The sequence below is a fragment of the Pimephales promelas genome, chromosome 23, assembly GCF_988280905.1.
Source record: "Pimephales promelas chromosome 23, fPimPro1.hap1.1, whole genome shotgun sequence".
NCBI classification, from domain to species: Eukaryota; Metazoa; Chordata; class Actinopteri; order Cypriniformes; family Leuciscidae; genus Pimephales; species Pimephales promelas.
The window spans coordinates 24,747,745-24,774,000 of NC_142791.1; the positions used below are offsets into that span (position 1 = coordinate 24,747,745).

General features: G+C 37.4%; 1 protein-coding gene and 1 long non-coding RNA gene across 3 annotated transcripts in view; one reads left to right on the top strand and one right to left on the bottom strand.

Moving 5' to 3' along the window:
* Nucleotides 1–1,341: 1,341 nt before the first annotated feature.
* Nucleotides 1,342–26,256, bottom strand: part of epb41l4a (erythrocyte membrane protein band 4.1 like 4A) — a 68,067-nt gene continuing 43,152 nt past the window's right edge. The window contains exons 11-23 of one of the 2 annotated variants that reach the window (XM_089126141.1): nt 21,277–21,354; nt 20,243–20,358; nt 16,623–16,710; nt 15,767–15,844; nt 14,777–14,890; nt 10,877–10,927; nt 10,262–10,339; nt 9,947–10,066; nt 8,978–9,025; nt 8,807–8,875; nt 7,098–7,208; nt 6,007–6,085; nt 1,342–4,608 (exon numbers count right to left, since the gene is read on the bottom strand). In XM_089126141.1, the coding sequence (XP_088982267.1) occupies nt 4,498–4,608; nt 6,007–6,085; nt 7,098–7,208; nt 8,807–8,875; nt 8,978–9,025; nt 9,947–10,066; nt 10,262–10,339; nt 10,877–10,927; nt 14,777–14,890; nt 15,767–15,844; nt 16,623–16,710; nt 20,243–20,358; nt 21,277–21,354 (1,141 nt within the window). In that variant the 3' untranslated portion in view covers nt 1,342–4,497. The remainder of the gene's footprint in view (nt 4,609–6,006; nt 6,086–7,097; nt 7,209–8,806; nt 8,876–8,977; nt 9,026–9,946; nt 10,067–10,261; nt 10,340–10,876; nt 10,928–14,776; nt 14,891–15,766; nt 15,845–16,622; nt 16,711–20,242; nt 20,359–21,276; nt 21,355–26,256) is intronic. The other variant, XM_089126142.1, reaches the window with a different exon arrangement.
* LOC148969469 (uncharacterized) lies at nt 21,943–25,537 on the top strand. The gene is made up of 5 exons (XR_016149578.1): nt 21,943–22,386; nt 23,346–23,377; nt 23,502–23,548; nt 23,641–23,736; nt 24,165–25,537. It is a non-coding gene; the product is annotated as an uncharacterized LOC148969469 (long non-coding RNA).

Below are 26,256 nucleotides of genomic sequence, written 5' to 3' on the forward strand. Positions count from 1 at the left end.
GATTGTGGACCAAAACTGAATAACTATTCATTGTGCATGGTCATAAAATTAAATCCCAAAGAGCCAGTGCTGGGTAGATTGCTACAAAAATTATAGTGAGTTACTGATTCAGTTACTGTAGTTAGTAACGTAATTGCATTTAAATTACGTACCATTGCAATACCATTGCATTTAAAGTAATATAATCTGACCACTTCTTTTAGATTACTTTTGACCTAATTTGTTTATCACATTGATTAAATTAGGATAATCTTGTACCATATTGACAATATATTCCATTCTTTGTCAACAACAACATGAAGTGCGTTAAATATTTTAAATATCTTTTAAGTGCGTATAAAAATTTGAAATATAAATAACTGTAAAACAAAAACAATCAAAATAAAACACTAAAAATGATTTTAAAAATATTTTATTTGTTAACCTGTGCATGTCATGTGACCATAATATCAGAGAACCGTGAACTTAATTTAATTATTTATTATTATTAGCATTATTTTTGACCTACTTATTAACTTGAAATCTCAGGGTCATCATTAAGTAAATATATTGGGTCAAAGAAATTCAGCTGACAAAATTTGGGAAATCCCTGCAATGACATGAATGTGTAAATTTTATCGTGTTTGAAAGACAAAAGCCTTCCAAAGACAGTAATACATGCTTAAATGACTCACAGTGATACAGTAATTCATAACATAATAATTCATGTGATTGGCAGAAGTACGGTAGATATGCAGTGTTACAATGTTAAGAAAACTCTTCTTAAAAGTGAAATGCTTTGTGTAAATCCAGTGATCAAAATGCTTTTCAGTGGCTGGTCTGTGTGAGCAATATCAAAAACCTGAACATATATATATACACCAACGGTTTTTAGAAAGAAAGAAAAAATTAAAAGAACACTCTAAAAAATGCTGGGTTGTTTTAAATATGGACAAACTCAAACATTGGGTTAAAAAAATTAATACAAAAAAAAAGTAACCCAATGGCTTGGTTTGTCCATTTTGGACCCAAACTTGGGTTAAAACAACACATTTTTAGAGTGAAGTAGAAGGGACAATAGTCAATGAATTATGAATAATTTACTGCCAATGTGAGAATAACATGTAATCAATAAAAAAGGACTAACTGTAGTCAGATTACGAGTATTTTAAAACTATCTAATAACAAGTACATCTGATTATGTAATCCAGATGACATGTAATCAGTTACTACCCTGCACTGGAAAGAGCCCAGTTGTAGTATTTCCCCAATATAATGATTGCCTGTATCTATACATTACTGTTTAATAAGTTTGCCTCCCACTAGCAGTGTGTTCAACATGCAGGTCAAATAACCCCAGTGTGAATGTAATGTCTTTATTGACAAGAATTTGAGTTTCCAGTTTAGTTACAGTGATTTTTTTAAAAACTGAAACGAGTCTACGTTATTGTGCAAAAACAAAAATAGAAATACAGCAGCAACATTTCCTACAGCAGAGCTGACTCTAAAATCTGAGGACACAACGAACAACAATAATAATACAAAGCACTGTTCACCACCATTCCCACATGCTGATTTAGCTCACAGACGTTTAATACTGTACGAAAATGTGTTCAAAAGATATTGTATAGTCGTGTGAACTATACAACGGTCCGCCATCCTTCATTTGATTGTCAGTAGGAAGTGAATCTAAAGGCGTTTTTCCACTACACAGTACCAGCTCGAGTCGACTCGCCTTTGTTTGGTTTTCCACTGTGTAAAATAGAGCCCGCCCGATAAAGGATTTTAAAGGCCAATACCGATACAAATATTTCTTGGTTTTAAAATCCGATATTCCGATATATCGGCCAATATTTTTTTTACATTTTTTTTATTTCAGAAACGCGCAACAAAACATTAACAGATTTCCCTAACTTTATACAACTTATTTAACAGCAGCAAAACTGGACATGATGGTCACTAATTTTGTCATGCTTATTTGAGTTAAGAGAACTGATGGGGGTTCTTTTAATTGTTATTCAAGCAATGTATGTGTCGTGACCAACTCAACGAGTGTTGCCAACAGGAACGCTGTAGAGTGCCCTCTGGTGGACAAACTATACAACTCCAACACTCATGACATGGTTCAAGCATGTTTCGTCCGTTTTTATTTTATTTTTGAAATATTCATTTATCGGCCATTATAACTGCCGATAACGATAGTTTGGAAAATGCCTAATATCTGCCGATATATCGGTCTGGCTCTAGTGTAAAAGTTGTACCTGTACCTAGCCTGGCATGCCAGACCTACATCAAGATGTTAGGTCTGGGAACTCATCATTGACAGGGCTCAATCGGTTAAACGGTTGTCTTTCAAATTCTCTCGGCACGCAATTAGATAGCGCTACAAAGCAGAGCAACGAAGAAGGTAAGTCCCATGCGTTTTTCCACCAGCGGAGCAAGTTGATATATTAAACTTTTACCGTATCCAGCTGGCAAAACTTCGAACACATCTTTTTTTAATAACGACTCAAGTGCCGTTCTTTGTTCCTTTTTCAAAGAAAAGCTTAAGCTGCAAATCATCCACAGTAGCGGTCAAAGCCGAATCGAAAGACAGCTGTTCACCAGCAGCAGCCATTCTTTGTAGCAGTGAACCGTCGCAACTCTGTCATCATTATGTGAAGCCCGCCCGCCAACTCTATACACGATGTGATTGGCCTGACCAGAGTTTGGTTTTTCCAGCTAAAACGTCTATGGAGGGTTGCTAGACCACACTGGCTGCGAAATCATTTTTGCTGCCGATAGGGTGCGTCTAGATTTCTAGGCTAACCTGTACCTGCTTTCTGGTACTTTTATTAGTATCACCTTCGGCGAGGTTCTTAACGAACTAAGGCCATGTGTCCACCAAAGCATTTTTAGTCAGCTGAAAACGCCAGACGCTCTGCTGAAAATGCCGCGCTTTGGCCGCTTGAGAGCGTTCTGGCAGCGCAGCGTTTTTTTCAGTTGAGACGTTTCGTTGCTATGATACAGAATATCCGCAGCGCAGTTTACTTGTAACGGATTTCGCAGATAATAATTGTTTTATTCAAAAAAAATATTTTTCATCCATTTTGTTCGGTTAGCTCTGCTGTTAGATGTCGTTGTACAGAACGGGCTGTTGTGACAGTTGGTCAGTGTGGATTAGTCCCGCCCCTCCTCCACTGTGATTGGACGGCTGGGTAAAAAGTGACAGTGATGAGCGCTGCATTTTATCCAAAGTTGAATATTTTTCAACTCTCGACGACCAGTAAAAAATGCTGGGCGGCCGGCGCTTCAGCGTGAAAAAAAACGCTCAGCGCCTCATTACGCTCATGACGTTTAAAAAACGCGGAGCTCCCATTGTAAATTATTGAAAGCGTACGCCAGGCGCGTGGAAAAAGCTTTGGTGGACACATGGCCTAAAGGCTAATTTATACTTCTGAGTAGGGTGCACACAGTAGGTACGGCGTAGCATACACACAGTATACCATACCGCGTACCCTTCGCGTAGCCTGATGCGCACCTCCTCAAAAATGTAACTACACGTCGCGATGACGCGGGGCGCAAGATCTGTGATTGGTCGGCTTGGTAGCATCGCATTTCCTCCTACGCATTTCCGCACGTACCATCTCACGCATTTCCGCATGTACCATCTCCTCCGACGTCTTCTCTCGTCTCTGCCTTTTAGTTTTCGTAATTTCACTAAAATTAACTGTTTTTCCACCTCAATAAGCTCCAACTCCAACATGATCCGCTCTCTTTCAGTCGCCATTGCTTGTAGTAACCTAGCCGCGACGAATCTAAACACAGTGGAACATAAAAACCCTCCGCCGCCAACTAGTGTTTCGGAGCAGTACTGCAGAGGTATAAATGCTTAAGCCAGTGTCGCCTAAGTGCGTAGCCTACACCGTACACTACGGCGTACTCTTGACGCAGAAGTATAAATTGGCCTTAAGACGAACTAAGTCGGTACTAAAACTTGACGTGAAAACAATGCCAACAGCTGATTGGTCAGAGAGAATCGTCACCATTCACTATGTTGCGCCATCATTGCACGTGCCAGATGGAGTATCCAGAATATCCCCGCCCTTTTTAAATAGTTTGGCCAGGGAATGTTTCTAAACTTACTACTATTATTATTATGGCAACTCGGAAGAATACGCTGTGGTCAAACGAGGAGGTGCAGACTTTCCTTTGTTTGGTTGCCGAAGAGAGGATCCAGCGAGAGCTTGATGGGGCAACGAGGAACGAAAGGCGTCGATATGACGACCGGGTACTATTTATGGCGGTACTGTCTGCAATTGAAAACGGAGCGAAAAGCGAGCAGAGTTGAGTCAAGTCGAGCTGGTACTGGTAATGGAATAGCGCTCTAATTTCACAGGAGACTCTAGACCATGTGAAGAAACATGTTTTACTGTAGAATTAAACAGATTTAGGATTTTTCATTGAGGGTGTCCGTGTATCTGGATCACTTCAGTGTTTCATGCAGACTTTCCCTGACGCGTCGACCGTGATGAGCGCTCACGTTTCGGCTTTGACTCGAGATGTGTGTACGGTCTTCACCACCTTGGCGGAGCTTTTAGTGTCCGCTTCAGAGCTCTCTGAGAGAGTGTCTTTGGAGCCGTTCTTCTTCTGAAAGGAATAACAAAAATACAGGCACACATTACAGTGAGAAACATCAGACACTGATTATATGTTTTTGAAAGTCTCGGTAACACTTTACTTGACGGGGTGTGCATTAGACTAACATGACACCTTTATAATCATGACATGACATATGTTATGATTATGAAGGAAGTTTTATGCATGTTTGTGACGACTGTCATTAAGTGTCATTCACTCAGTTATTACATTTTTAATGGAAAAATACATTGTTTGAGATGTCTTTGTTATGACACCTTGACATAAACCATAACATCATAAACTGTCAGTGTCTTCGTCATGACAACTTGACATTACTAAGACAACACAACCTGTCATAAACATGACATTAATGATCAAACTTAAGAAACCACTTAGCTTTATTGGTTAACATTACATTACTGTCAGGTGGTGGGTTTTGACATTTGAAGCCATTATAACTCTTTAATGACAAATTCAATTAGTACCACTGTAGTTGAGGTCGTGAAAAATATTCATGACACAGTTATAATGGCCTCATGACAGCCAATGTCAAAGCCAACCACATGACAGTTTAACTTCATTTTATGTCAAGTTGTCATCACAAAGACACTGACAGGTTATGATGTTATGGTTTATATCAAGTTGTCATGAAAAAGACATCTTAAACAATGTCATATTTGCATTCAAAATGTCATTATTGAGCGAAAGACACTTAATGACAGTCGTCATAAACCCTACTTCATTTTCAAGACATATGTCATGTCATGGTTATGAAGGTGTCATGTCAGTCTTATGCACACCCCTTCGAGTAAAGTTTTACCAAAGTCCCTTCTGCTCACCAAATAATCATTTATTTGATCAAAAATACAGAAAAAAAAATAGTATTGTGCAATAATATAACAATTTTACAACTTTATTTACGTTATTTTGTGTTATAAAGTCAAAATTGCAAGATATAAACTCACAATTGCAACTAAATCCGACCTTTTCTCGTACTTGCGACTATTTCTCACAATTCTGACTTTATAACATGCAATTGAGTTTATATCTCGCAATTCTGGCATTTTTTTTAGAATTGTGAGAAAAAAAGTCAGAATTGTGAGATTAAAAGATGGAATTACCTTTTTTTTTATAATTATTCTGTAGCGAAAACAAGCTTCCATAGTTTTCTGTTGTAATATATTGTAAAATGTAATTTATTCCTGTGATCTAAGCTGAATTTTCAGCTTCATTACTCCAGTCTTCAGTGTCACATGATCCTTCAGAAATCAGTCAGCTCAATTCAGTTTAAATTCAGTTGAACTATAGACTACCTCCCACTTTAAAGGTTAATATTTAAATTAGCAATGAAACTGTTCAGAAGTGAAATTATTCAGCAGGCGTTTGCAGTGAAGGAGTGTGTTTGACCTGCGCAGGGGTCGAGCTGGAGCCGGGCACGTCTGCGGTGCGGGTCACGGGGAGAGGAGGAACCAGATCAGTCCGAGAGCTACAGAGATCAGTAAGTGGAAAGAGCATTAAAAAGGACCAATGCTTTTTCGTTCATCTTTCTTTAGTGTGTTGTATAATGTTGCTGTTTGAGCATGAAAAAGCTCTGCAAAGTCACTAAGTTCATCAGTGTCAGTGTTTCTGAACTCCTGAAACGCCTCCATTGTAGTCTTGAGTTTCTTCCGAGAACAAACACGTCACAATATTCCTCATTTAAATAATTCATATGGAGAATAAAGGGGCGGGGCCTGGTTGAGTGAGTTAGTAGTGTGTTGTTGCCATGTTGCATCCAAAATCACATACTCTTGAGTAGGTACAATTTTTTTTTTTGTGCGACTGCTAAAAAAGTTTGTTCTATATAGTATGAGTGTGTAGTAGTATGAAAGTAATCTGGACATTCCGGTTCTACATTTGCCATGTACATCTTTATTCGCACATTATCATGTGACCAACCACAGTTACGTCACTTCACAAATCCTCTCCCGTGGGCTCATGGGATGGTAAAGTGTCCATCGTATGCACACTTCAGAATCTCACCGGAAGTAGTAGGTCATCCGGGTACCTTTTTGTCTACTCTTTTATGAGTACTGTGACTTCAGACATACTACTCTTAACATAATAGTTTCACCTACTATATGCGATTTCAGATGCAGCTGCTGTTTTTCCACCCTGGATCTAATTATGGTAAGGGGCGGGACATTTCAAAAACACACTCAAAGTGATTGACCAATCACAACAAAATGCTTCAGCAGACCAATCAGAGCACAGAACTGCTTTTCAGGAGGGGCTTCATAGAGGCGGGAACTAAACAGAGCGTTACTGACAGACTGGGAAGAGACGAGCTGCAACAATGGAGAATATGGGGGGAAATACTGTGTTTTTTTTTTGAACATTTAAGTATGAAAACCTATTCTAGTAGAGCCCGAAACAAAATCAAGAACATAATACTTTAAAATGAAGAACAGTGATATTGAGTGTGATATGCGAAATCCCTTTGAGCGCTCAGGACTTACTTGACCTCGGAGAGCACAGACCTCTCGCCATCCGAACAGTGGGAGCGTCGAAACTGCCGGAAGCTCCTGGGAGAATGTGAATGGCGGATCTTGATTGGGTCACCTTGTGTCCTGAAACGAGACACATGCAGTTGTTTGTATTTTTGTACCATGGGCGCTAGTCTTTCAAAGCTTTCTTTGCAGCTCATGTAAACGCATGTTTTCTATGGACACTTATTATCAGTGTAATGCACAGGGGATTTTTACACACTGACAGACATCATCTTTTTATTTATTTATTTATTCATGTGCCTCATCTTTAATCAGAATATCTTCCCCTCTCTATTCATCTCTTCTCTTCTCTGATGGTGAGGGCGGGACAACCTGTCACTCACATGAGATCTGAACCATCTGAAGATGCAGACTTTATCGGTCCAACACACATTCTTCGCATCCATGTTTTCAACCGTGTTATCAATTATAACAATTTGGGGTTTTATTTGTGTTTATAAGTCCATATATAATCAGTCCATTTATAATGATAGTTTCCCATTCACTCTTGAATGGTTTCACAAATATACTGCAACTAAATTATTTTTATATTTTTATATTATTTAATTTAGCATTAAATTAAATATATGAACTTTTCATCGCACAGAAGAATGGAGCATCTGAAGTCAAAAAACACGTTTCACAGCGGTTTAATTAACAATATATTAAAGGAGTAGTTCACTTTTGAAAAAAACTTTTTGCTGATAATTTACTCACCCCCATGTCATCCAAGATGTCCATGTCTTTCTTTCTTCAGTCGAAAAGAAACATTCCAGGATTTTTCTCCATATAATGGACTTCAATGGGAACCAAACGGTTCAAGGTCCAAAAGACACTTTCAGTGCAGCTTCAAAGGGCTTTAAACGATTCCAGACAATGAATAAGGGTCTTATCTAGGACCCTTCGAGTCATGACTTATCACAGAACAGTCGCTCATCACAGAACAGAGCAAGGCAAGCATTTGTGCTTATAAAATGTAAACTTTGTTATTTATTTTTGAAATCGATCGTACCCTTATTAATCATCTGGTGGCGTTTAAAGCCCTTTGAAGCTGCACTGAAACTCTCATTTGGACCTTGAACTGTTTGGTTCCCATTGAAGTCCATTATATGAAGAAAATCCTGGAATGTTTTCATCAAAAACCTTCATTTCTTTTCGACTGAAGAAAGAAAGACATGGACATCTTGGATGACATGGGGGTGAGTAAATTATCAGCAATTTTTTTTTTTTTAAAGTGAACTACTCCTTTAATGTGATGCGGTATAAATGTATATACACAGGAATTACATTTGCAGGGAAATTTTCTTTTCTTTTTCACCAAGGTGAAAATGTTCTCTATATCCTAATCCTTGGTTAACAAACATGTATTCATTACTACTTCTATGAGCTCATTGTTTCTACCTTAAATTAACACATTGTTTAAATTAATAGATTATTAGCCGACTGTGTGATTTGTATATCCTCTGATAACAGATCACTCTAAATTGTAATGTGGACGAAAGCATTTTCTGTAAAGCTGCTTTTCACAATAGGTATTGTGAAAAGTGCTATACAAATAAATGTGAATTTTTAACATTTTTTCGGATATGCTAAATAGTTTATGTGGTAACTTGTTTCATGCAAGTAAAAAAAAATGTAGGTTAGCACGTGTTTTCATAGGACAGTTTTGTTTGACTCACTCCACTTTCTTGTATGGAATTTCCTTCAGTTGCTCCTCAGAGAGACCGGAAGGGTCGATCAGGTCCTTCCTGTTCACAAACATAAAATAATCATCACCGACTCATCTTTTGCTTTATCATAGATTGATTTATTAATAACAGTATTAGCGAGGAGAGTGACGATAAACTCACTGGATGTGTTTCCAGAGCTGCTCTTTAGCTTGAACGTCAGGACTTCGTCTACGTCAAGAGAAAGCGTTCAAAAACTGGCATAAGACATTCAATATGGTCTTATGTATATGGTCTTTAGTATAATTGTAAAAAATGTCCATCTTCAGGTCTGTTTGCTGTGAAATCTTTACTGATTTTAAAACGTAGATAAGAATATTTATATTGCTAGTAATATTTCAATATGGACACCTGGACTGAAGCAACTGAACATGACTTGATTATCCATACATCATTTTACACGGGCAAGCACCCGTGTTATTTTAGTATCATTAAGACTTTATTAGTTTTTATTAATATTTTAAAATTAATATCATTATTTATTTGATTTTTTTTATATTTTTTGTAATTTTCCTTTTTTGTCCTTTTTATTAATTTTGTAATTTGTCTATATAGTTTTTACAATTTTTTTATAGAAAAATCACGCGAGTATAAAATATGATCCATCGGTTCCATTGAATATTTAATAGTTGCACTGCATTACATTATACGTTTTGAAAATACAGAGCGTTGATCATAAAACTGAGCATTTAATATCATCTTTCCAAGACATATAATTGAAAGTAAAAATATATGATTGAGAGTGAAAATATATGTGGATATGTACATTTTATTTAAATAATCAGCTATACTGTTATAAAGATCGCATTGATTTACATTACAAGCTATCAGAATATCATCTTCTTTTTAGCCATATAAATATCCACAACTGCACCTTTCTGCATATTCTTACCCATCAGGACCCTGAATAAAAATAGTTTTTCCTCCATATTCTCACTATATCATACTACATTAAAGGCTGATGTATCAAATATGATAGTCGACGAATAAAACATATGCAATCTTTCTTTTTTTTTTGGTCTAAAGATTCAATAGCCTTTCCATTGAAAATAAATGATCAGGGGTTAACAGGGTTAATGATTTCCGGCTTACGATCGTGAGCGGTGCCGTGAGCGACGATGGTTGGGATCATTTGGGGTTTTTTCTTTCTGTCTGCGCAGCACAACCTCCCACTGCGGACCAGAATCCACCATCTCGTTCTCCTGACGGGACCTGCAGCACACACACATTTATTAGAGAGATTTACTAGTGAATGCATTGAAATTCATGCTTTCTTTCAGACAGAAAAGACGCAGAAAAGACCAAGTTTCCATTAAAACCATAAATTGCTTTCATATATGCTGTGCATATATTTCACGAGAGCACCAGGACAGCAGCCCTCTGAATTTCATTGTCCCGAAAGCTCACCGGTTTCTTTTTTTACGATGTTCCCTGTTGGAATTCTCGGATTCGCTGCCACTGCTGGTGTTGCCACGGGAACGTGATCTATAGGGACAAATCAGAGGGGTCAAAAGGTGACAGGACAGAGTGAAAGAGGGACACACATCCCTGAATCGTTCTAGAATGTTTATCAACATCAGTTTCGCAAAAACAAACTGAAACAAAAAATTGTAATACAAGAAATAGTGGTATGAAAATTCCAATGGCATCTGCACTGCAAATGAGATGTTCTTAAAAATAATTGAGTATATGAACCTCTTCTTTATAAAAAATAAAAAATGACATCTCCATCTACATGCATGGTCATTTATTAAACATTTTGGTGAATCTGGTGATGAAAAACTGTGATTCACACTCAGCTGTTTAACATGATTCATTCTGCAGAGTTTGCCTCAAAATCAGAACATGCAGTAAATAAATAAATAAATCAAATAAAACAGCCAGTGACAAACCTGTCTTGAAAAGAATATACTAGAAAAACAATGAGCCGTGGGACACTAAAAACTAATTGTTTCCTTTTTGCAATATTATATTAGTTGTGAATCAGTTGAAATCTAAAGGAGCGAGTGAATAGACATGAACCTCCTCCTGTGTTGCTTGTTGGCCTGTGGGTCGTCAGTGATTGGACCTCTCCTGGAGAAACGAAACACAAGGAAGTGCGTTTAAAGGGGTGGTATAATGCCCTTTTCACAACATGTAAAATATATCTGTGATGTCCCCAGAGTGTGTAAGTTCAAAATACCCCACAGATATTTTTATATAGCATGTTAAAGTTGTCACTTTTTGAAAACGCCTCGTTTTGTGTGTGTCCCTTTAAATGCAAATGAGCTGCTGCTCCCGACACAGAGGGCGGAGCTTCAAGAGCTTGTGAGGCATGATTACCTCACACAGACATGCACTGAAAATTTTAACAACTTTTATGTTCAAACCGGAGTCAGACAATGATGAGAGACTCAAGAAGAAGAAGTGACAACATGTAGAAAGCAACCAGGACATTTCTAAATGGTTGGTTGATGAATTTATGTAGCTTATGTGTAGTTATCTTCTAGTCAGTGAGTAGCATATTCAGATCTAGTACAGTAACTTTCAGCTCCTTTACTGCCAGACAATGAGACTTTATATGGCAAGCCGTTTCAACATTTCATCATTTAAACATACTAGCCTCTTTTTTCATGCTACTAGTACTTATTTTTTTAGATAATCTATTCCATTGAGTACTAGTACTTATGCATTAGCTACTAGTGCTTATTCTTTAGATACTTGTGCCTTTTCTTTAGATACTAGTGTTTATTCTTTAGGTACTAGTACCTTTTTAAAGATACTAATACTCATTTATTAGATAGTCCTTATTTATTAGATACTAGTACTTATTCATTAGATACTAGTATTATTCATTAGATACTAGTACTTATTCATTAGATACTAGTACCTATTAAATAGATACTAGTACTTATTTCAATAGATACTAGAACTTTTATTTTACTTGTAAGATTTTTAATTGAACTCCACAGTGGCCGTTTTGACTAGTCATAACATAAGACTAGTAAAAAAGCAGTTGTGACTAGTAAAATAAAAATTCTAACTAGTAACATTTGGAATAAATACTAGTATCTAATAAATAGGTACTATCTTTTGAATAAGTACTAGTATACTATCTAATTAATAAGTACTAGTATCTAATAAATAAGTATGATCTAATGATTAAGTACTAGTATCTATTGAATAAGTACTAGTAGCTAATGAATAGTACTAGTATAATGAATAAGTATACCAGTATCTATTGAATAAGTACTAGTAGCTATTGAATAAGTACTGGTATCATATCTATTTAATAGGTAGTAGTACCAAATGAATAACTACTAGTATCTAATATATATGTACTAGTCACAATTGGAATACATACTAGTCAGAACTGAATAGTTGATATCTGAATGACAGATCCCCATAGAAGTCAATGGCAAAAAATTAAATGTGTTACTAGTCACAAAAGAATAGTTACTAGTCACTATCGAAATAAGTACTAGTATCTAATGAATACATACTAGTTTCTATTTAATAGGTACTAGTATCAAATAAGTACTAGTATCTAATGATTAAGTACTAGTATCTAATGAATAAGCACTAGTAACTAATAAATAAGGACTAGTATCTAATAAATAAGGACTAGTATCTAATGAATAAGCACTAGTAACTAATAAATAAGGACTAGTATCTAATAAATAAGGACTAGTATCTAATGAATAAGTATTAGTATCTTTAAAAAGGTACTAGTACCTAAAGAATAAACACTAGTATCTAAAGAAAAGGCACTAGTATCTAAAGAATAAGCACTAGTAGCTAATGCATAAGTACTAGTACTCAATGGAATAAAAAATAAGTACTAGTAGCATGAATATAGAGACTAGTAGGTTTAAATGATTAAATGTTACAACGGCTTGCCATAGACTTTAGCTGAAAAAGAATCATTCTAGAATCAAATCATGTTTACATGATGCCATTTGTAACATATTCAGGGTGTTATCAATTATTAAAAGGACTAGAGGAATTATTCGGATGCAACTCGTTGTGTTTGGCTTCGTAGTACAAATGATATTTGTTCCATTATATTCCCACTAGAGGGAGCAAATGCATGTGGATTCAGAGTCAGGCTGTGTGTGAAACGCTGCCTCAGAGGATGCTTTCCAAGAGAGGCAAGTCCGAATCCAGTGTTAGCTTAACTTCCTGTCTCCTGAGATACCTTCATCTGATTGATGTCCCACAATCCAGTGCTTTCTATTCTGTGACAGTTGAGCTAAAAAAAAATAACGATGGCATCTGAAAGTTGTGTGTAAATGTGCATTTTCCACTTCTGATGTCATCTCCAGCAAGAAATTACTATTGTAGAAATTAAAGCTGCAGTCCGTAGTTTTTCCTCTTGGTCGCCATCTCTGTTCGAAATCGGCAATTGCAGTTATTCGCGGAATTATCGACTTTATGTGAGTTGTGCCTCGGCATGGCACAGCGGGGATGAACACGATGTTTGAGGAGAGTGTGAGGCTGTCAGTCGCCGCCGGTGTGGATACTGGCATTCACAATCACAGATTATTCTTTTTAGAAGTATGACCAACATAGCATTTTCACCGGAAAACTTTTGTTCTGGTTCTGACATTTCTGTAAATCGCGCTGATTGAATCTAACAATTGCTTATCACGCAAAACCGTGCAAATTATACTTTGTGCTCAAATCGTTAATGTTCAATGTCAGTATTGCGCGACTACATGTAATGTCCTTCCGATATTATCCTCGTTTTCGCACGGGTCGGTTCCAGTCTCTTTTTTTCTGTAGCCGCTCCGAAGTCCGAACGAAGTCTTTTGCATTTTACAGCGGGTGAGTCTGTTGTCATGGGGGATCTGCCATCAAATTGATAAGTTTAATTATATCAAGTGCTGTGAGAAAAGGCTATAAATGTCCACCTCCAACATCCTCACACGCAATATAGCCGACTAGCCGAGACTCTTCTTTATGTGCACAGATGTGACGTAATGACGCAAAGACATGCTTGAATCTCCCGCAGAATCCAGTGGAGTTAAAAACATTATTACAAGCTTACCGTTTTGAATCGAGCTACGGCAAGCAGAGAGTTTTGAACACTGGTTGGTTATGTATTTTCTCAAATATGTATTTTGGATCATTTTTAACCTGAAAAAAAATCTACTGACTGCAGCTTTAAATTATTTGCTTGGTTTTCAGCAAATCTCGTTGTATTGTGCTGCAGATCATTAAACCGTTACGCAGCTTCAAATGTCTGTTTATTGAGGAACCGTTGTTTGAGCTATTTGAAGCTATAGACTCTTCGGTGTTTCCTCAAACTACATTACGACTCAAGGTCTGTGTCCGAAATCGCCCCTTATACCCATAAATAGGGCACTATTTGAGAGGACAACGATTTGTAGTGGTGAGCGAAACCATAGTGGACGTTATCGAGTGGACTCATTCAATCCCATAATGCACCACAATAACGCCTACATTCAGCGGCTTAAGAATACCCATAATTCACTGTGAGTGTTGCGTGCCAAATGAGTTCCCACGTCTCGTCTGAAGATGCGCCGTGGCTGAATCATCCATCCATCAATTTTCCAAACCGCTGGTCCAATGTGGCTACAGTGTAATATCACACAGGTATAAATACCTTTTTTATTGCCTATTAATTAAGGTTTATACATGCTAGTTTCCACGCCAGAGTGTTTGCTAAGTTTTAAATGATAATTAAACAACACAAACTACACAAAAGCGGCAGCCCTTCCTGCGCCTAAGTGTCTGAATTCACTCACTCGTTTTCATTCACTCCTTCAAGTGGACTATATTAGTGGAGTGATGTAGGGATTAGTGAATGAGGGTATAGGGGGAGATTTTGACCAGCTAAATGAGTCATAAATGAGTGTTAATGCAGAAAGGAAATGCATGTGAACACAATGGTGCACCCTTGAGCACATGAGCGCACACCTGCGGCGGGCTGAGTGAGACGTTTCGTTCTCGCTGCCCCCTGAGGGTGAACGTCTGTGAGCTTTTGGGAATTTGGGAGATTTGTTCCGCTCACTGGCCGAGTTGTACAGTCCGCTGAGGAAAAACAAAGACGGGACAGATTAGAGGGAATAAGAATGCACCGAAAACAGAAGCAAACACTACAGTGGCATTAGTATGTTTATGTGTGCGCATGGAAAACCATCAAATATCAGAGTTCAGGAATATGAATCAGTGTTATTCAAGGTTAACATCGTTTACTAAAACTATTTAAAACATTTCTGTTCATTAAAATATAGCTGAAATAAAATGAAATATAAATATTAGTTGAAAAACTTGAAATTTTAAATGTTGCCATGGCAGAAAAACTGAAAGAACTAAGACTGAAATAAAACTAAATTAACCTAAATAGCATTTTATATTTTAAAAAATAATAACGAATTATTAACAAACAAAATTAACATGAAAAATAACAAAGGTGTTAACTAAATCTATTCAAAAATGTTTTCTGTAATTGAAAAAATTGGATTGGAATAAAATAACATTAATATTACAAGAAAAACTTTTAAAAATAAAATTAAAATGACTAAGACTAAAAATTTAGTTTTAGTCTTAGTCATTTTAATTTTATTTTTAAAAGTTTTTCTTGTAATATTAATGTTATTTTATTCCAATCCAATTTTTTGTTTTTTGTCATTTTGTCATTTTTGTTTTAACTTTAATTTAATTTTAAAGCTAAATATAAATATAAATGTTATTTTATAAAAAAATAACAAAAGCAAATACAATTACAAAAACTTAAAACTAAAAGCAAATAAATAAAAAAATTAAAACATGCTCACTCAAAAGTAGTATACAAATAAACCTAAAACAAACAAACAAAAAAATTCTAATATGAATGCAGGAGTACCATGGTAAATAAACCTGATATATTGTTAACTTTTGAACACATAATCATGTTCAGTACTGTACCTCTGTGGGGCGTCTTCCTCCCATGGTGCACTGGGCTTGTTCTGCTGGTCTGAAGTGCTGTCTATCTTTGCTTTGGGACTGTGTGAAAATACAATGAAACACGATGCTGAATGTTGACGTGACAGTTTGCAAAAAAACACGTTTTACTATTTCACAGAATCCTGTTGGAAAAACTCTAAAATGAGATCTTTGGCTCTGTTTACTCCTGGTATTGAGATGTGTTTTGGTCGATCAGATCACAAGTAGAGGGAGACACATTCCTGTTTCTCCATATATAGGATTTTTCTCCACTTCAATGGGAACCAAACGGTTCAAGGTGCAAAAGACACTTTCAGTGCAAACTGTTCAAAGGGCTTTAAACGACCCCAGACGATGAATAAGGGTCTTGTCAAGCGAAACAATCGCTCATTTCAAAAATAAGTGAAAAAGTTTACGTTTTATAAGCACAAAAAGTCGCCTTGCTCTGTTCTGTGATGCGCGTTCGTGACTCTCCTTTTCAAACTCGTTCATCAAAATGAACAAATCTTTTTTCGAGTCATGACTCAAAGGGTCCTAGATAAGACCCTTATTCATCGTCTGGTGTCGTTTACAGCTGCACTGAAACTGTCTTTTGGGCCTTGAACCAAAACCAACTGTCTTTTGGACCTTGACCTTGGACCTTTTGGACTTTGGACCTTTGGTTCCCAATGAAGTCCATTATATGAAGAAAAATGCTGGAATGTTTTCATCAAAAACCTTAATTTCTTTTCGACTGAAGAAAGAAAGACATGGACATCTTGGATAACATGGGGATGAGTAAATTATCAGCAAAAGTTTTTTAAAAGTGAACTACTCCTTTAATGAAGGAGTTGAATACCTCTTGACTGGTGTAAGTGCAGTGGTTTTGGACTGGCTCTCGCTCATGTTCTCCATCTTTGTGACCGTCTGGCCTCCGTTGGTCCGTCCTAAAGCACATATTTCCGAAACATGAGTGCTATTGTGGCCAGTGACATCAATCTGATGTTAGCGTCTCCATCCAGTTAACCAGAACAACTCCTAATCACACTGGCTGAGTCCATCTGTATCCGCCTCTCACGGCTTTCCTCTGTTGTGTCAAGAGATTGCCGTCTGAACAGAACAATAGAGCTGCGTTTGAGCTCATGCGTGGAGGTCAGGTGCGACCCGCTTCACACACACACACACACACACATTCCTGTCTCAGCCGAGCAACAACAGAGTTGATCTCAATCACATGCCTGTGGAGCGCTGAAGTGAAGGTGCTTTTACCAGCTCAGGTGGAACCAAACGGACCGATCGCGCACCTGAGCTGCAGGTCATGTGACACACAGGGTTTCTTTTTACGTTTCGTTGTACGAGTCCAACTCCAAACAGTTGTTAGTGTAACGTCCAACAACATGACTGTATAATACAAATATACATGAGAAGGTGTTGCAACAGTTGCCAGGCTGTTCTGTGTGGTTGCCAGGTAGTTGCTAGGGTGTTCTGTGTGGTTGCTAGGGTGTTTTGTATGGCTGTTGGTAGTTGCTAGGGTTAAGTACTGTTGCTACGCAGCTTCTAGGGTATTCTGTGTGGTTGCTAGGGTGTTCTGTGTGGTTGCTAGGGTGTTTTGTATGGCTGTTGGTAGTTGCTAGGGTTAAGTACTGTTGCTATGCAGCTTAGGGTATTCTGTGTGGTTGCTAGGGTGTTCTGTGTGGTTGCTAGGGTATGCTGTGTGGTTGTCATGTAGTTGGTAGGGTGTTCTGTGTGGTTGCTACATAGCTGCTAGGGTATTCTGTGTGGTTGCCAGGTAGGTGCTAGGGTGTTTTGTGTGGTAGCTAAGTAGTTTCTAGTGTGTTTTGAATGGCTGTTAGGTAGTTGCTGAGGATTTGTACTCTTGCTACGTAGCTGCTAGCAAGGGAATTGTGCGGTTTCTACTTGCTAGGAAGTTTTGTGTGGTTGCTATGCTGTTACTAGGATGTTTTGTGTTGTGGCCAGGTATTTGCTAGGGTTTTCTGTGCGGTTGCTAAGTAGTTGCTTGTGTGTTTTGTATGGTTATTAGGTACTTGCTGGGGTTTTGTACTGTTGCTAAGTAGCTTCTAAGGTATTCTAGGGTGTTTTGTGTGGTTGTTATGCAGTTACCAGTCTGTTCTGTACAGTTGGCACTATCTACACTAACTAGTTGGCAGATAGCTACTAGGGTGTTTTGTGTGGTTGCTAAGTAGTTGTTACTAAGTTTTGTATGGCTGTTACCAGTGTGTTCTTTGTGGTTGCTAGGTAGTTGCTAGAGTGTTTTGATTGGTTGCCATGGAGTTACCAGGGTGTTCTGTGTGGTTGCTATGTAGTTGCTAAGGTGTTTGTATGGTTTCTATATAGTTGCTAGAGTGTTTTATATGGTTGCTAGGGTGTCTTGTGTGGTAGCAAGGTAGTTGATAGGTTACTTGTGTGGTTGCTAGGTTGTTGCTAATGTGGTTTCTAGGGTGGTCTGTGTGGTGGCAAAGTAATTGCTAGGGTGTTCTGTGTGTTTGCCAGGTAGTTGCTATGGTGTTCTGTGTGGTTGGCAAGTAGTTGCTATTGTGTTCTGTGTGGTTGGCAGGTAGTTGCTATGGTGTTCTATGTGATTGGCAGGTAGTTGCTATGGCGTTCTGTGTGTTTGCCAGGTAGTTGCTATGGTGTTTTGTGTGTTTGCGAGGTAGTTGCTATGGTGTTCTGTGTGTTTGCCAGGTAGTTGCTATGGTGTTTTGTGTGTTTGCAAGGTAGTTACTATGGTGTTCTGTGTGGTTGCCAGGTAGTTGCTATGGTGTTCTGTGTGGTTGGCAGGTAGTTGCTAGGGTATTCTGTGTGGTTGGCAGGTAGTTGCTAGGGTGTTCTGTGTGGTCGGCAGGTAGTTGCTAGGGTGTTCTGTGTGGTCGGCAGGTAGCTGCTATGGTGTTCTGTGTGGTTGACAGGTAGCTGCTATTGTGTTCTGTGTGGTTGACAGGTAGTTGCTAGGGTGTTCTGTGTGGTCGGCAGGTAGCTGCTATTGTGTTCTGTGTGGTTGACAGGTAGTTGCTACTGTGTTCTATGTGTTTTCCAGGTAGTTCCTATGGTGTTCTGTGTGGTCCGCAGGTAGTTGCTATGGTGTTCTGTGTGGTTGGCAGGTAGTTGCTAGGGTATTCTGTGTGGTTGGCAGGTAGTTGCTAGGGTGTTCTGTGTGGTCGGCAGGTAGTTGCTAGGGTGTTCTGTGTGGTCGGCAGGTAGCTGCTATGGTGTTCTGTGTGGTTGACAGGTAGTTCCTATGGTGTTCTGTGTGGTCGGCAGGTAGTTGCTAGGGTGTTCTGTGTGGTTGGCAGGTAGTTCCTATGGTGTTCTGTGTGGTCGGCAGGTAGTTGCTAGGGTGTTCTGTGTGGTCGGCAGGTAGCTGCTATGGTGTTCTGTGTGGTTGGCAGGTAGTTCCTATGGTGTTCTGTGTGGTCGGCAGGTAGTTGCTAGGGTGTTCTGTGTGGTTGGCAGGTAGTTGCTAGGGTGTTCTGTGTGGTCGGCAGGTAGTTGCTAGGGTGTTCTGTGTGGTCGGCAGGTAGCTGCTATGGTGTTCTGTGTGGTTGTCAGGTAGTTGCTATGGTGTTCTGTGTGGTTGACAGGTAGTTGCTATTGTGTTCTGTGTGGTTTCCAGGTGGTTGCTACTGTGTTCTATGTGTTTTCCAGGTAGTTCCTATGGTGTTCTGTGTGGTCGGCAGGTAGTTGCTATGGTGTTCTGTGTGGTAGGCAGGTAGTTGCTAGGGTGCACTGTGTGGTCGGCAGGTAGTTGCTATGGTGTTCTGTGTGTTTGCCAGGTAGTTGCTATGGCATTCTTTGTGGTTTCCAGGTAGTTGCTATGGTGTTCTGTGTGGTTGGCAGGTAGTTGCTAGGGTGTTCTATGTGGTTGTTAGGTAGTTGCTAGGGTGTTCTGTGTGGTTGGCAGGTAATTGCTAGGGTATTCTGTGTGATCGGCAGGTAGTTGCTACGGTGTTCTGTGTGGTGGAAAGGAAGTTGCTATGGTGTTCAGTGTGTTTGCCAGGTAGTTGCTATGGTGTTCTGTGTGATTGGCAGGTAGTTGCTATGGTGTTCTGTGTGTTTGCCAGGTAGTTGCTATGGTGTCTTGTGTGGTTGCAAGGAAGTTGCTATGAGGTTCTGAGTGGTTGGCAGGTAGTTGCTAGGGCGTTCTGTGTGGTTGACAGGTAGTTGCTAGGGTGCTCTGTGTGGTCGACAGGTAGTTGCTATTGTGTTCTATGTGTTTGCCAGGTAGTTGCTATAGTGTTCTGTGTGTTTGCCAGGTAGTTGCTAGGGTGTTCTGTGTGGTTGGCAGGTAGTTGCTAGGGTGTTCTGTGTGGTCAGCAGGTAGTTGCTATGATGTTCTGTGTGGTTGACGGGTAGTTGCTATGATGTTCTGTGTATTTGCCAGGTAGTTGCTAGGGTATAGTGTGTGTCTGGTTGTCTCAGAGCACATGATGTTAGACGAGTGTAACAGTAAATGCATCTGACCTGAAGGCGGAGCGCTTCTCTTCGGGTAGGTCTTGCTGCGGGTTCGGATCACCTGTAGGTCGGGTCGAGGGAGAGTCACAGACGGCTCTCTTACTATTTGCGTTGCAGTTTTTCCACTAGAAGCAGAAACACACATTATGATTCAAGTCTTCCTGCATCACTGTAAAAATACACGTCATTGAAGGAATGGTTCACTCAAAAATAAACAGCATATTTTTACAACCTGTATGAAATTTAATCAATTATTTTGGGTGAACTGTTCCTTTTAAAACTGGCATTTAGTGGATGATTCAGTGTTGCAAAGGCGCTGTCAATTTGCCAATTATTTGACCTTCTTTTCTTTTGAGTTTGGCACACACTTGATGGATGTGATCCCGCTGTTTAAGCTAGTTTGTTTAATGACTAACCCTGAGAATAAAGAACATGAATCACTGCTGTTTAACAGATATTCAGTATTATATCACTGTCTGTGACTAATATCTCTGTCTATACATATTACATGTTATTCTCAATAACTCATGTGTTTTTATCTGACTATAGATTTATGACTGCTTCTACACAATTTAGGGTTGGTAAGATTATTTAATGTTTTGGACAAAAGTCTCTTCTGCTAACCAAGGCTGCATTTATTTGATCAAAAATGCAGTAAAAACAGTGAAATATTATTACAATTTAAAATAACTGTTTTCTGTGTGAATATATTGAAAAATGTAATTTATTCATTACTCCAGTCTTCAGTGTCTTCAGAAATCACTCTAATATGATGATTTGCTGCTCAAGAAACATTTCTGATTATTATCAATGTTGAAAACAGTTGTGCTGCTTCATATCTGTGTGAAAACTATGTATTTTTCTTGGGATTCTTAGATAAATAGGAAGTTCAAAAGAACAGCGTTTATTTGAAATGGAAATTTTATATCATTATAAAAGTCTTTACTGTCAGTTTTGATCAATTTAATGCATGCTTGCTGAATAAAATCATTAATTTCTTTAAAAACGCCGTTCTGAATTCATTTCATTTCTCTTTTACTAACCTGTAACGATGCTTCGAGCCCAGAGAGCTGAATTTGGACAGTTTCCTTGTTAGCGAATTAGACTCATTCTCTGGCATTCTGTAATTTAGACGAACAAGAAAGCTTTAATTTACTGGTTTTTTTACCCTTTCTCCTTTTAATTTTGACTTCTAATGAAACATGGATGCTCCTTTCAAACATCTGTGGAGCAAATCTGTTGTTTACAGCCATATTTTAATGAGATAAATTACAGAACAAGTGTTGAGGAGAGCTTTCCTCTCATTAAAATTCAAAAGCTAGAAACATGCAGCTCTGATAAAACACACATCCAGCCAGCAGAGAAACTAAAAGCCAAAACATAATGAGAGATCAGACTAGAACTGATGCATGTTGTACAAGACTGCATAAAACATTCAGAGATCTTTGTGTTAAGATGAGAGAACATGATTTGGCTTGTTCTTTAAGTCCGGACAGTCCTGTTTCAGCTCAACGGTTCATTGCCACTGAGCTCTGTACAAGCTATATGAACAATATAGCAAACAACACTAACAATGCAATAATTCAGAGACACTTTATAATATGGATTTATGAACTAACGATGAACAATATTTCTATGGCATTTATTGGTAACACTTTACAATAAGGTTCACTGTAAAACCAAACAGTACAACTTAGATAAATAAATTGGGTTGCAATTACTCAAAAAAATAAAAACGTTCATTCGCCTTTAATTTTTTGTGTAATTAAAACGAAAATGAAATTTTAAGTTTACAGCAATCAAATGCTTTAATTTATTTTAGTTAGTGCACTCAAAATAGTTAACTGTTACTGTCTGACGTCACGCACGTGCTCCTCCTTCAACTTTAGTTGGAAGTGCGCGAAAACACGCCATGTTTTAGTTGCTCGCCTCTCGGAAAATTTGTTAAGTTTGCCAAACGTGAAAACTCAATCATATTTTATAAGAATATAATAGGTGGTGATATTTTTCGATCGGGAATTTGCAGTGGTGTTGCCTGTGAGGACCTTTGATGGGAAACGCGGCATGCAGTTTTCTGAACCTGCTGGTGACACTCTTTTCTTCGTTGTGCTGCCTAGCATTTTATTCCTCTTCTCTTCGGGCACGCTAATCTGGTAAGTTCCCTGTTTTATTTTCTGCAAATAGTTTTAATGTCTTCGCAGTTAATGTATTTTATGCATTTGAAAGCAAATAAGAATGCCTCGTGAAAAAATGATACATTTTACAAGTGTTGAAGCAACTCTAGTTATTTTTTTTAGATATCAAGTTTGTCTTTTTGCATCGGTTAATGTGCATCGTAGTTATGCATTTGAAAGCAAAAAAGAATATCTCGTGAGAAAATGATACATTTTACAAGTGTTGAAGCAAGTGTATTTGGTTAACGTTAGTTTTTTTAGATATCAAGTCTGTCTTTTTGCTTCGGTCAATGTGAAAATGATACATTTTACAAGTGTTGAAGCAAGTGTATTTGGTTAACGTTAGTTTTTTTAGATATCAAGTCTGTCTTTTTGCTTCGGTCAATGTGCATCGTATTTTATGCATTTGAAAGCAAATAAGAATATCTCGTGAGAAAATGAGACATTTTAGAAGTGTTGAAGCAAGTGTATAGTTAATTTTTTTTGATATATCAAGTCTGTCTTTTGCATCGGTTAATGTGCATCGGTAATCTGCCTAAATTTGCACATAAAAAGTTTTCAGGCAACATGTTTTTATGACCTCAAAATGGCGGGCTGTGACTGAGAATTTATTTGGCACGCGGTTTTCATAGAGGTTAATTTGATGCACTTTTTGTTGTACATTTTTTTTAGAACAGGCATTTATAAAATTGTATTTAAATAGATTGCCAAAGCAGCTTGTGTTATTTAGTGGAGGCATATTTGTTTTTGCTTAAAATGTGACATTTTAAAAAGCAAATTTTGCAGTATAAAAAATATTTCAATTAAACGTTTAAGATTTCAGAGTGACTGAGCATGATGCCTATTTACACAACTGATTAGCGTCGTCTATTCACATTTTTACTTGTCTTTAGGCAAATATTACAACCTGACTAACTTCTCAATCTCTCTTTTTTCAGGCTAAAAGTGAAGCAGCTGGCAGTTCATTTTGGTATGTTCATGTCCAATTATTAATACACATTCATTGCATAGAGATGCTAAAATGTGATTGAATATTGAGTGCACAACACAAATTGCAGAAAAAAATTAATGTTTCTTTGTTCTTGAAAATGCAGAGTGTTCATCGTGTATCAGAGATGGCTATACAAGACATTACCTTGAGGTAAGCTAAAACATATCAAAAATTAATTTCAAAGTGAACTATCCCTTTAAATGAAGATTCTCATACTCGTGTCTCTAATTCTCACACTGAAGGAAAACATGGACGTCCATGTACGATGAGCTGCCATCCTCAGTGCTCTCCCCGCCTATCTGCAAGAGGATGACTCCAACTTTCTCAAGATGTGGGATGTAAGTGTTGCACTGTTTGATTACCAACAATCTCACATCGCCATTCAGATGTCAGCCTGGTTCAAGTTCCATGTTTTTAATATATTAATTAGAATTGGCTTTATGCACAGCTGCACTACTTCCTGAACTTAAGCCAGCTCCTTGTTTCCTGTCTGCCATTATTGGATAAATAGATTAATTCAGGTGTGCCTGACCTCAGTAGTCACGGCAACAATAATCAGACACACCTGAATTAATCAAGTTTGCCCAATAATGGCAGACAGGAAACAAGGAGCTGGCTGAAGTTCACGAAGTAGTACAGCTGTGCATAAAGTCAATTGTAGTTACTGTATGGGATAGAATGGTTTGAAATAGATGTAAATATTTGTAACTTATTAGCAGTCATCCTTTGGAAGTTTAGAGTAACAGTTCTTTGTTCTTGTCTTCAGGTTGAACAATCTAATGAGCCAGGAATTGATGATGTACCACTCGGTCTCCTCTCCATTTGTGGCAATTCAACAGATGCCACGTTCTTCTGCCCAGAGAAGATTGCAGTTGTGCTTGAGGGTAACATGGTAATCGATTTTTCCACATTCGCCGATGCATTTAGCATGCTATTTGGACTAACTTACGCATTGGATCAAAGTTACCCAAAAGAGTTGGCCAACACATTTGACTTTACTCAGAAAGTCTTGATGGGTCTGGAGCATGGGAAGCTAAGGCCCAGAGTATTGAGTCTTAAAAATGAGCTTTTTGCAGTGGAGTAACCTCAGTGTTTGAACAACGATTACAAAGGTACTCCTTTATTTGACATTTCATGTAAAATTTCACTCCTTTCACTTTTAGCGCGCACCATAGTGCACTGAATTTTTTTTTTGGAAACAGCTTACTTATGTTTTTTGAAGTATGATTGTTCAACATACAGTTTAAATGTGTTGCTCTTCAAGTTGGCATGTTTGCACTGTTTTGATGTGTTATACAATGACAGACAACGTAGTGCTTTGCAGTTTACACTGTAGTAATCATCTTTGATTTATGTATGCTAATACATAGCCTAGTACATTACATAGTAGATCATTATATGCAGTTCAGTAAATCATTGAGAAATTTGATTGTCAATATTGGATTTTTACACTATTTTCCAATTGTGTAATTCGCAGAACAGTTTCTCAGTTGATTTATTGTGTAAAAAATGACTACCATGTTAGAAATTATATATACCACTCAGATGATGGTTTAAAGACTGTTTATATATAAATATATATATATATATATTTTAAATTATATTATAATATATAACTCTTAATATTGTTAAAGGGATTGTTCACTTTGAAAATAATTTTTGATATGTTTTAGCTTACCTCAAGGGCATCTAAGATGTAGGTGTCTTTGTTTCCACAGCATTCTCAATTTTGACATTTTTCAGTCAAACCGTTGTTGTCTATCAGTCATACACTGGAGGCTAAGGGGGTCCACGTCAAAGAGCATGCACAGAGAAGTCCAAATTAAACATGATTTAATGACTTGTAAATGTAAGTACACATTGAAGGCCTAAGACACGAAGCGAGCGGTTTTGTGATCATATTTAGACTGATAGCTAAAACCTATCAAATTAATTTCAAAGTGAACTATCCCTTTAAGGTTACTGCTATGTGTTAATTTTGAATATTGTTTCTACTTGACTGGAAGTGTTTACAGCTGGGAGATACCCATATTGTCCAGTTGATGGTTATCTCAGACCATTTCTGAAGGGCCTTGAGTATTTTGACAAACAATTTATTGTTGGTGTTTTGTGGTTACTTTAATAAAAGAGTTAATTGCATTTAAATTGTCTGTGTTCATCTGTTTTATTTTATTTCAGAATGGGTTATAGTTGGAAATTTAGTTATTTGATGACATAAATCTAAGAACGTACAAAACATAATAAATTGAGTAATTTGTTACAGAGAAATTTTAACTAAAATGTTTTTATGAAGGTAAAATAAATTGTATTCTTACAAAGAAATGCAAGTTATCTTTAATTTTAATAAGTTATGTGAACCCAAAAACTCCTTGTAAAATTACTTGATTAATAATGTTACATTAACTTGTAATATCAAGTTTGGATCAGTTAACATTATCTAGTACCATTTACTTAAAAAAATTATGTTACTTTAACTTATAAAATTTAGTTAATATCACTTAAAATTTTCGATGTAATCAGTTTCAACTATTTTTTTGAGTTATATTAACTTATCCGGTTTTACAGTGTTCATTAGTACTATAAAATAACATGAACTAACAACGAGCAATCCATTTGTTACTCTATTTAATATTTGTTGACATTAGTTAATAAAAATACAGCTGTTCATTGTTAGTTCACAGTGCATTAACTAATATTAACAAGATTTTAATAAAGTATTAGTAAATGTTGAAATTAACATTAACAAAGATTAATAAATGCTGTATAGGTGCAGTTCACGTATACATTTAAGTAACGAACATTATTGTAAAGTGTTACCCATTTATTAATCTTAGTCAATGATCATTTCAACATCCACG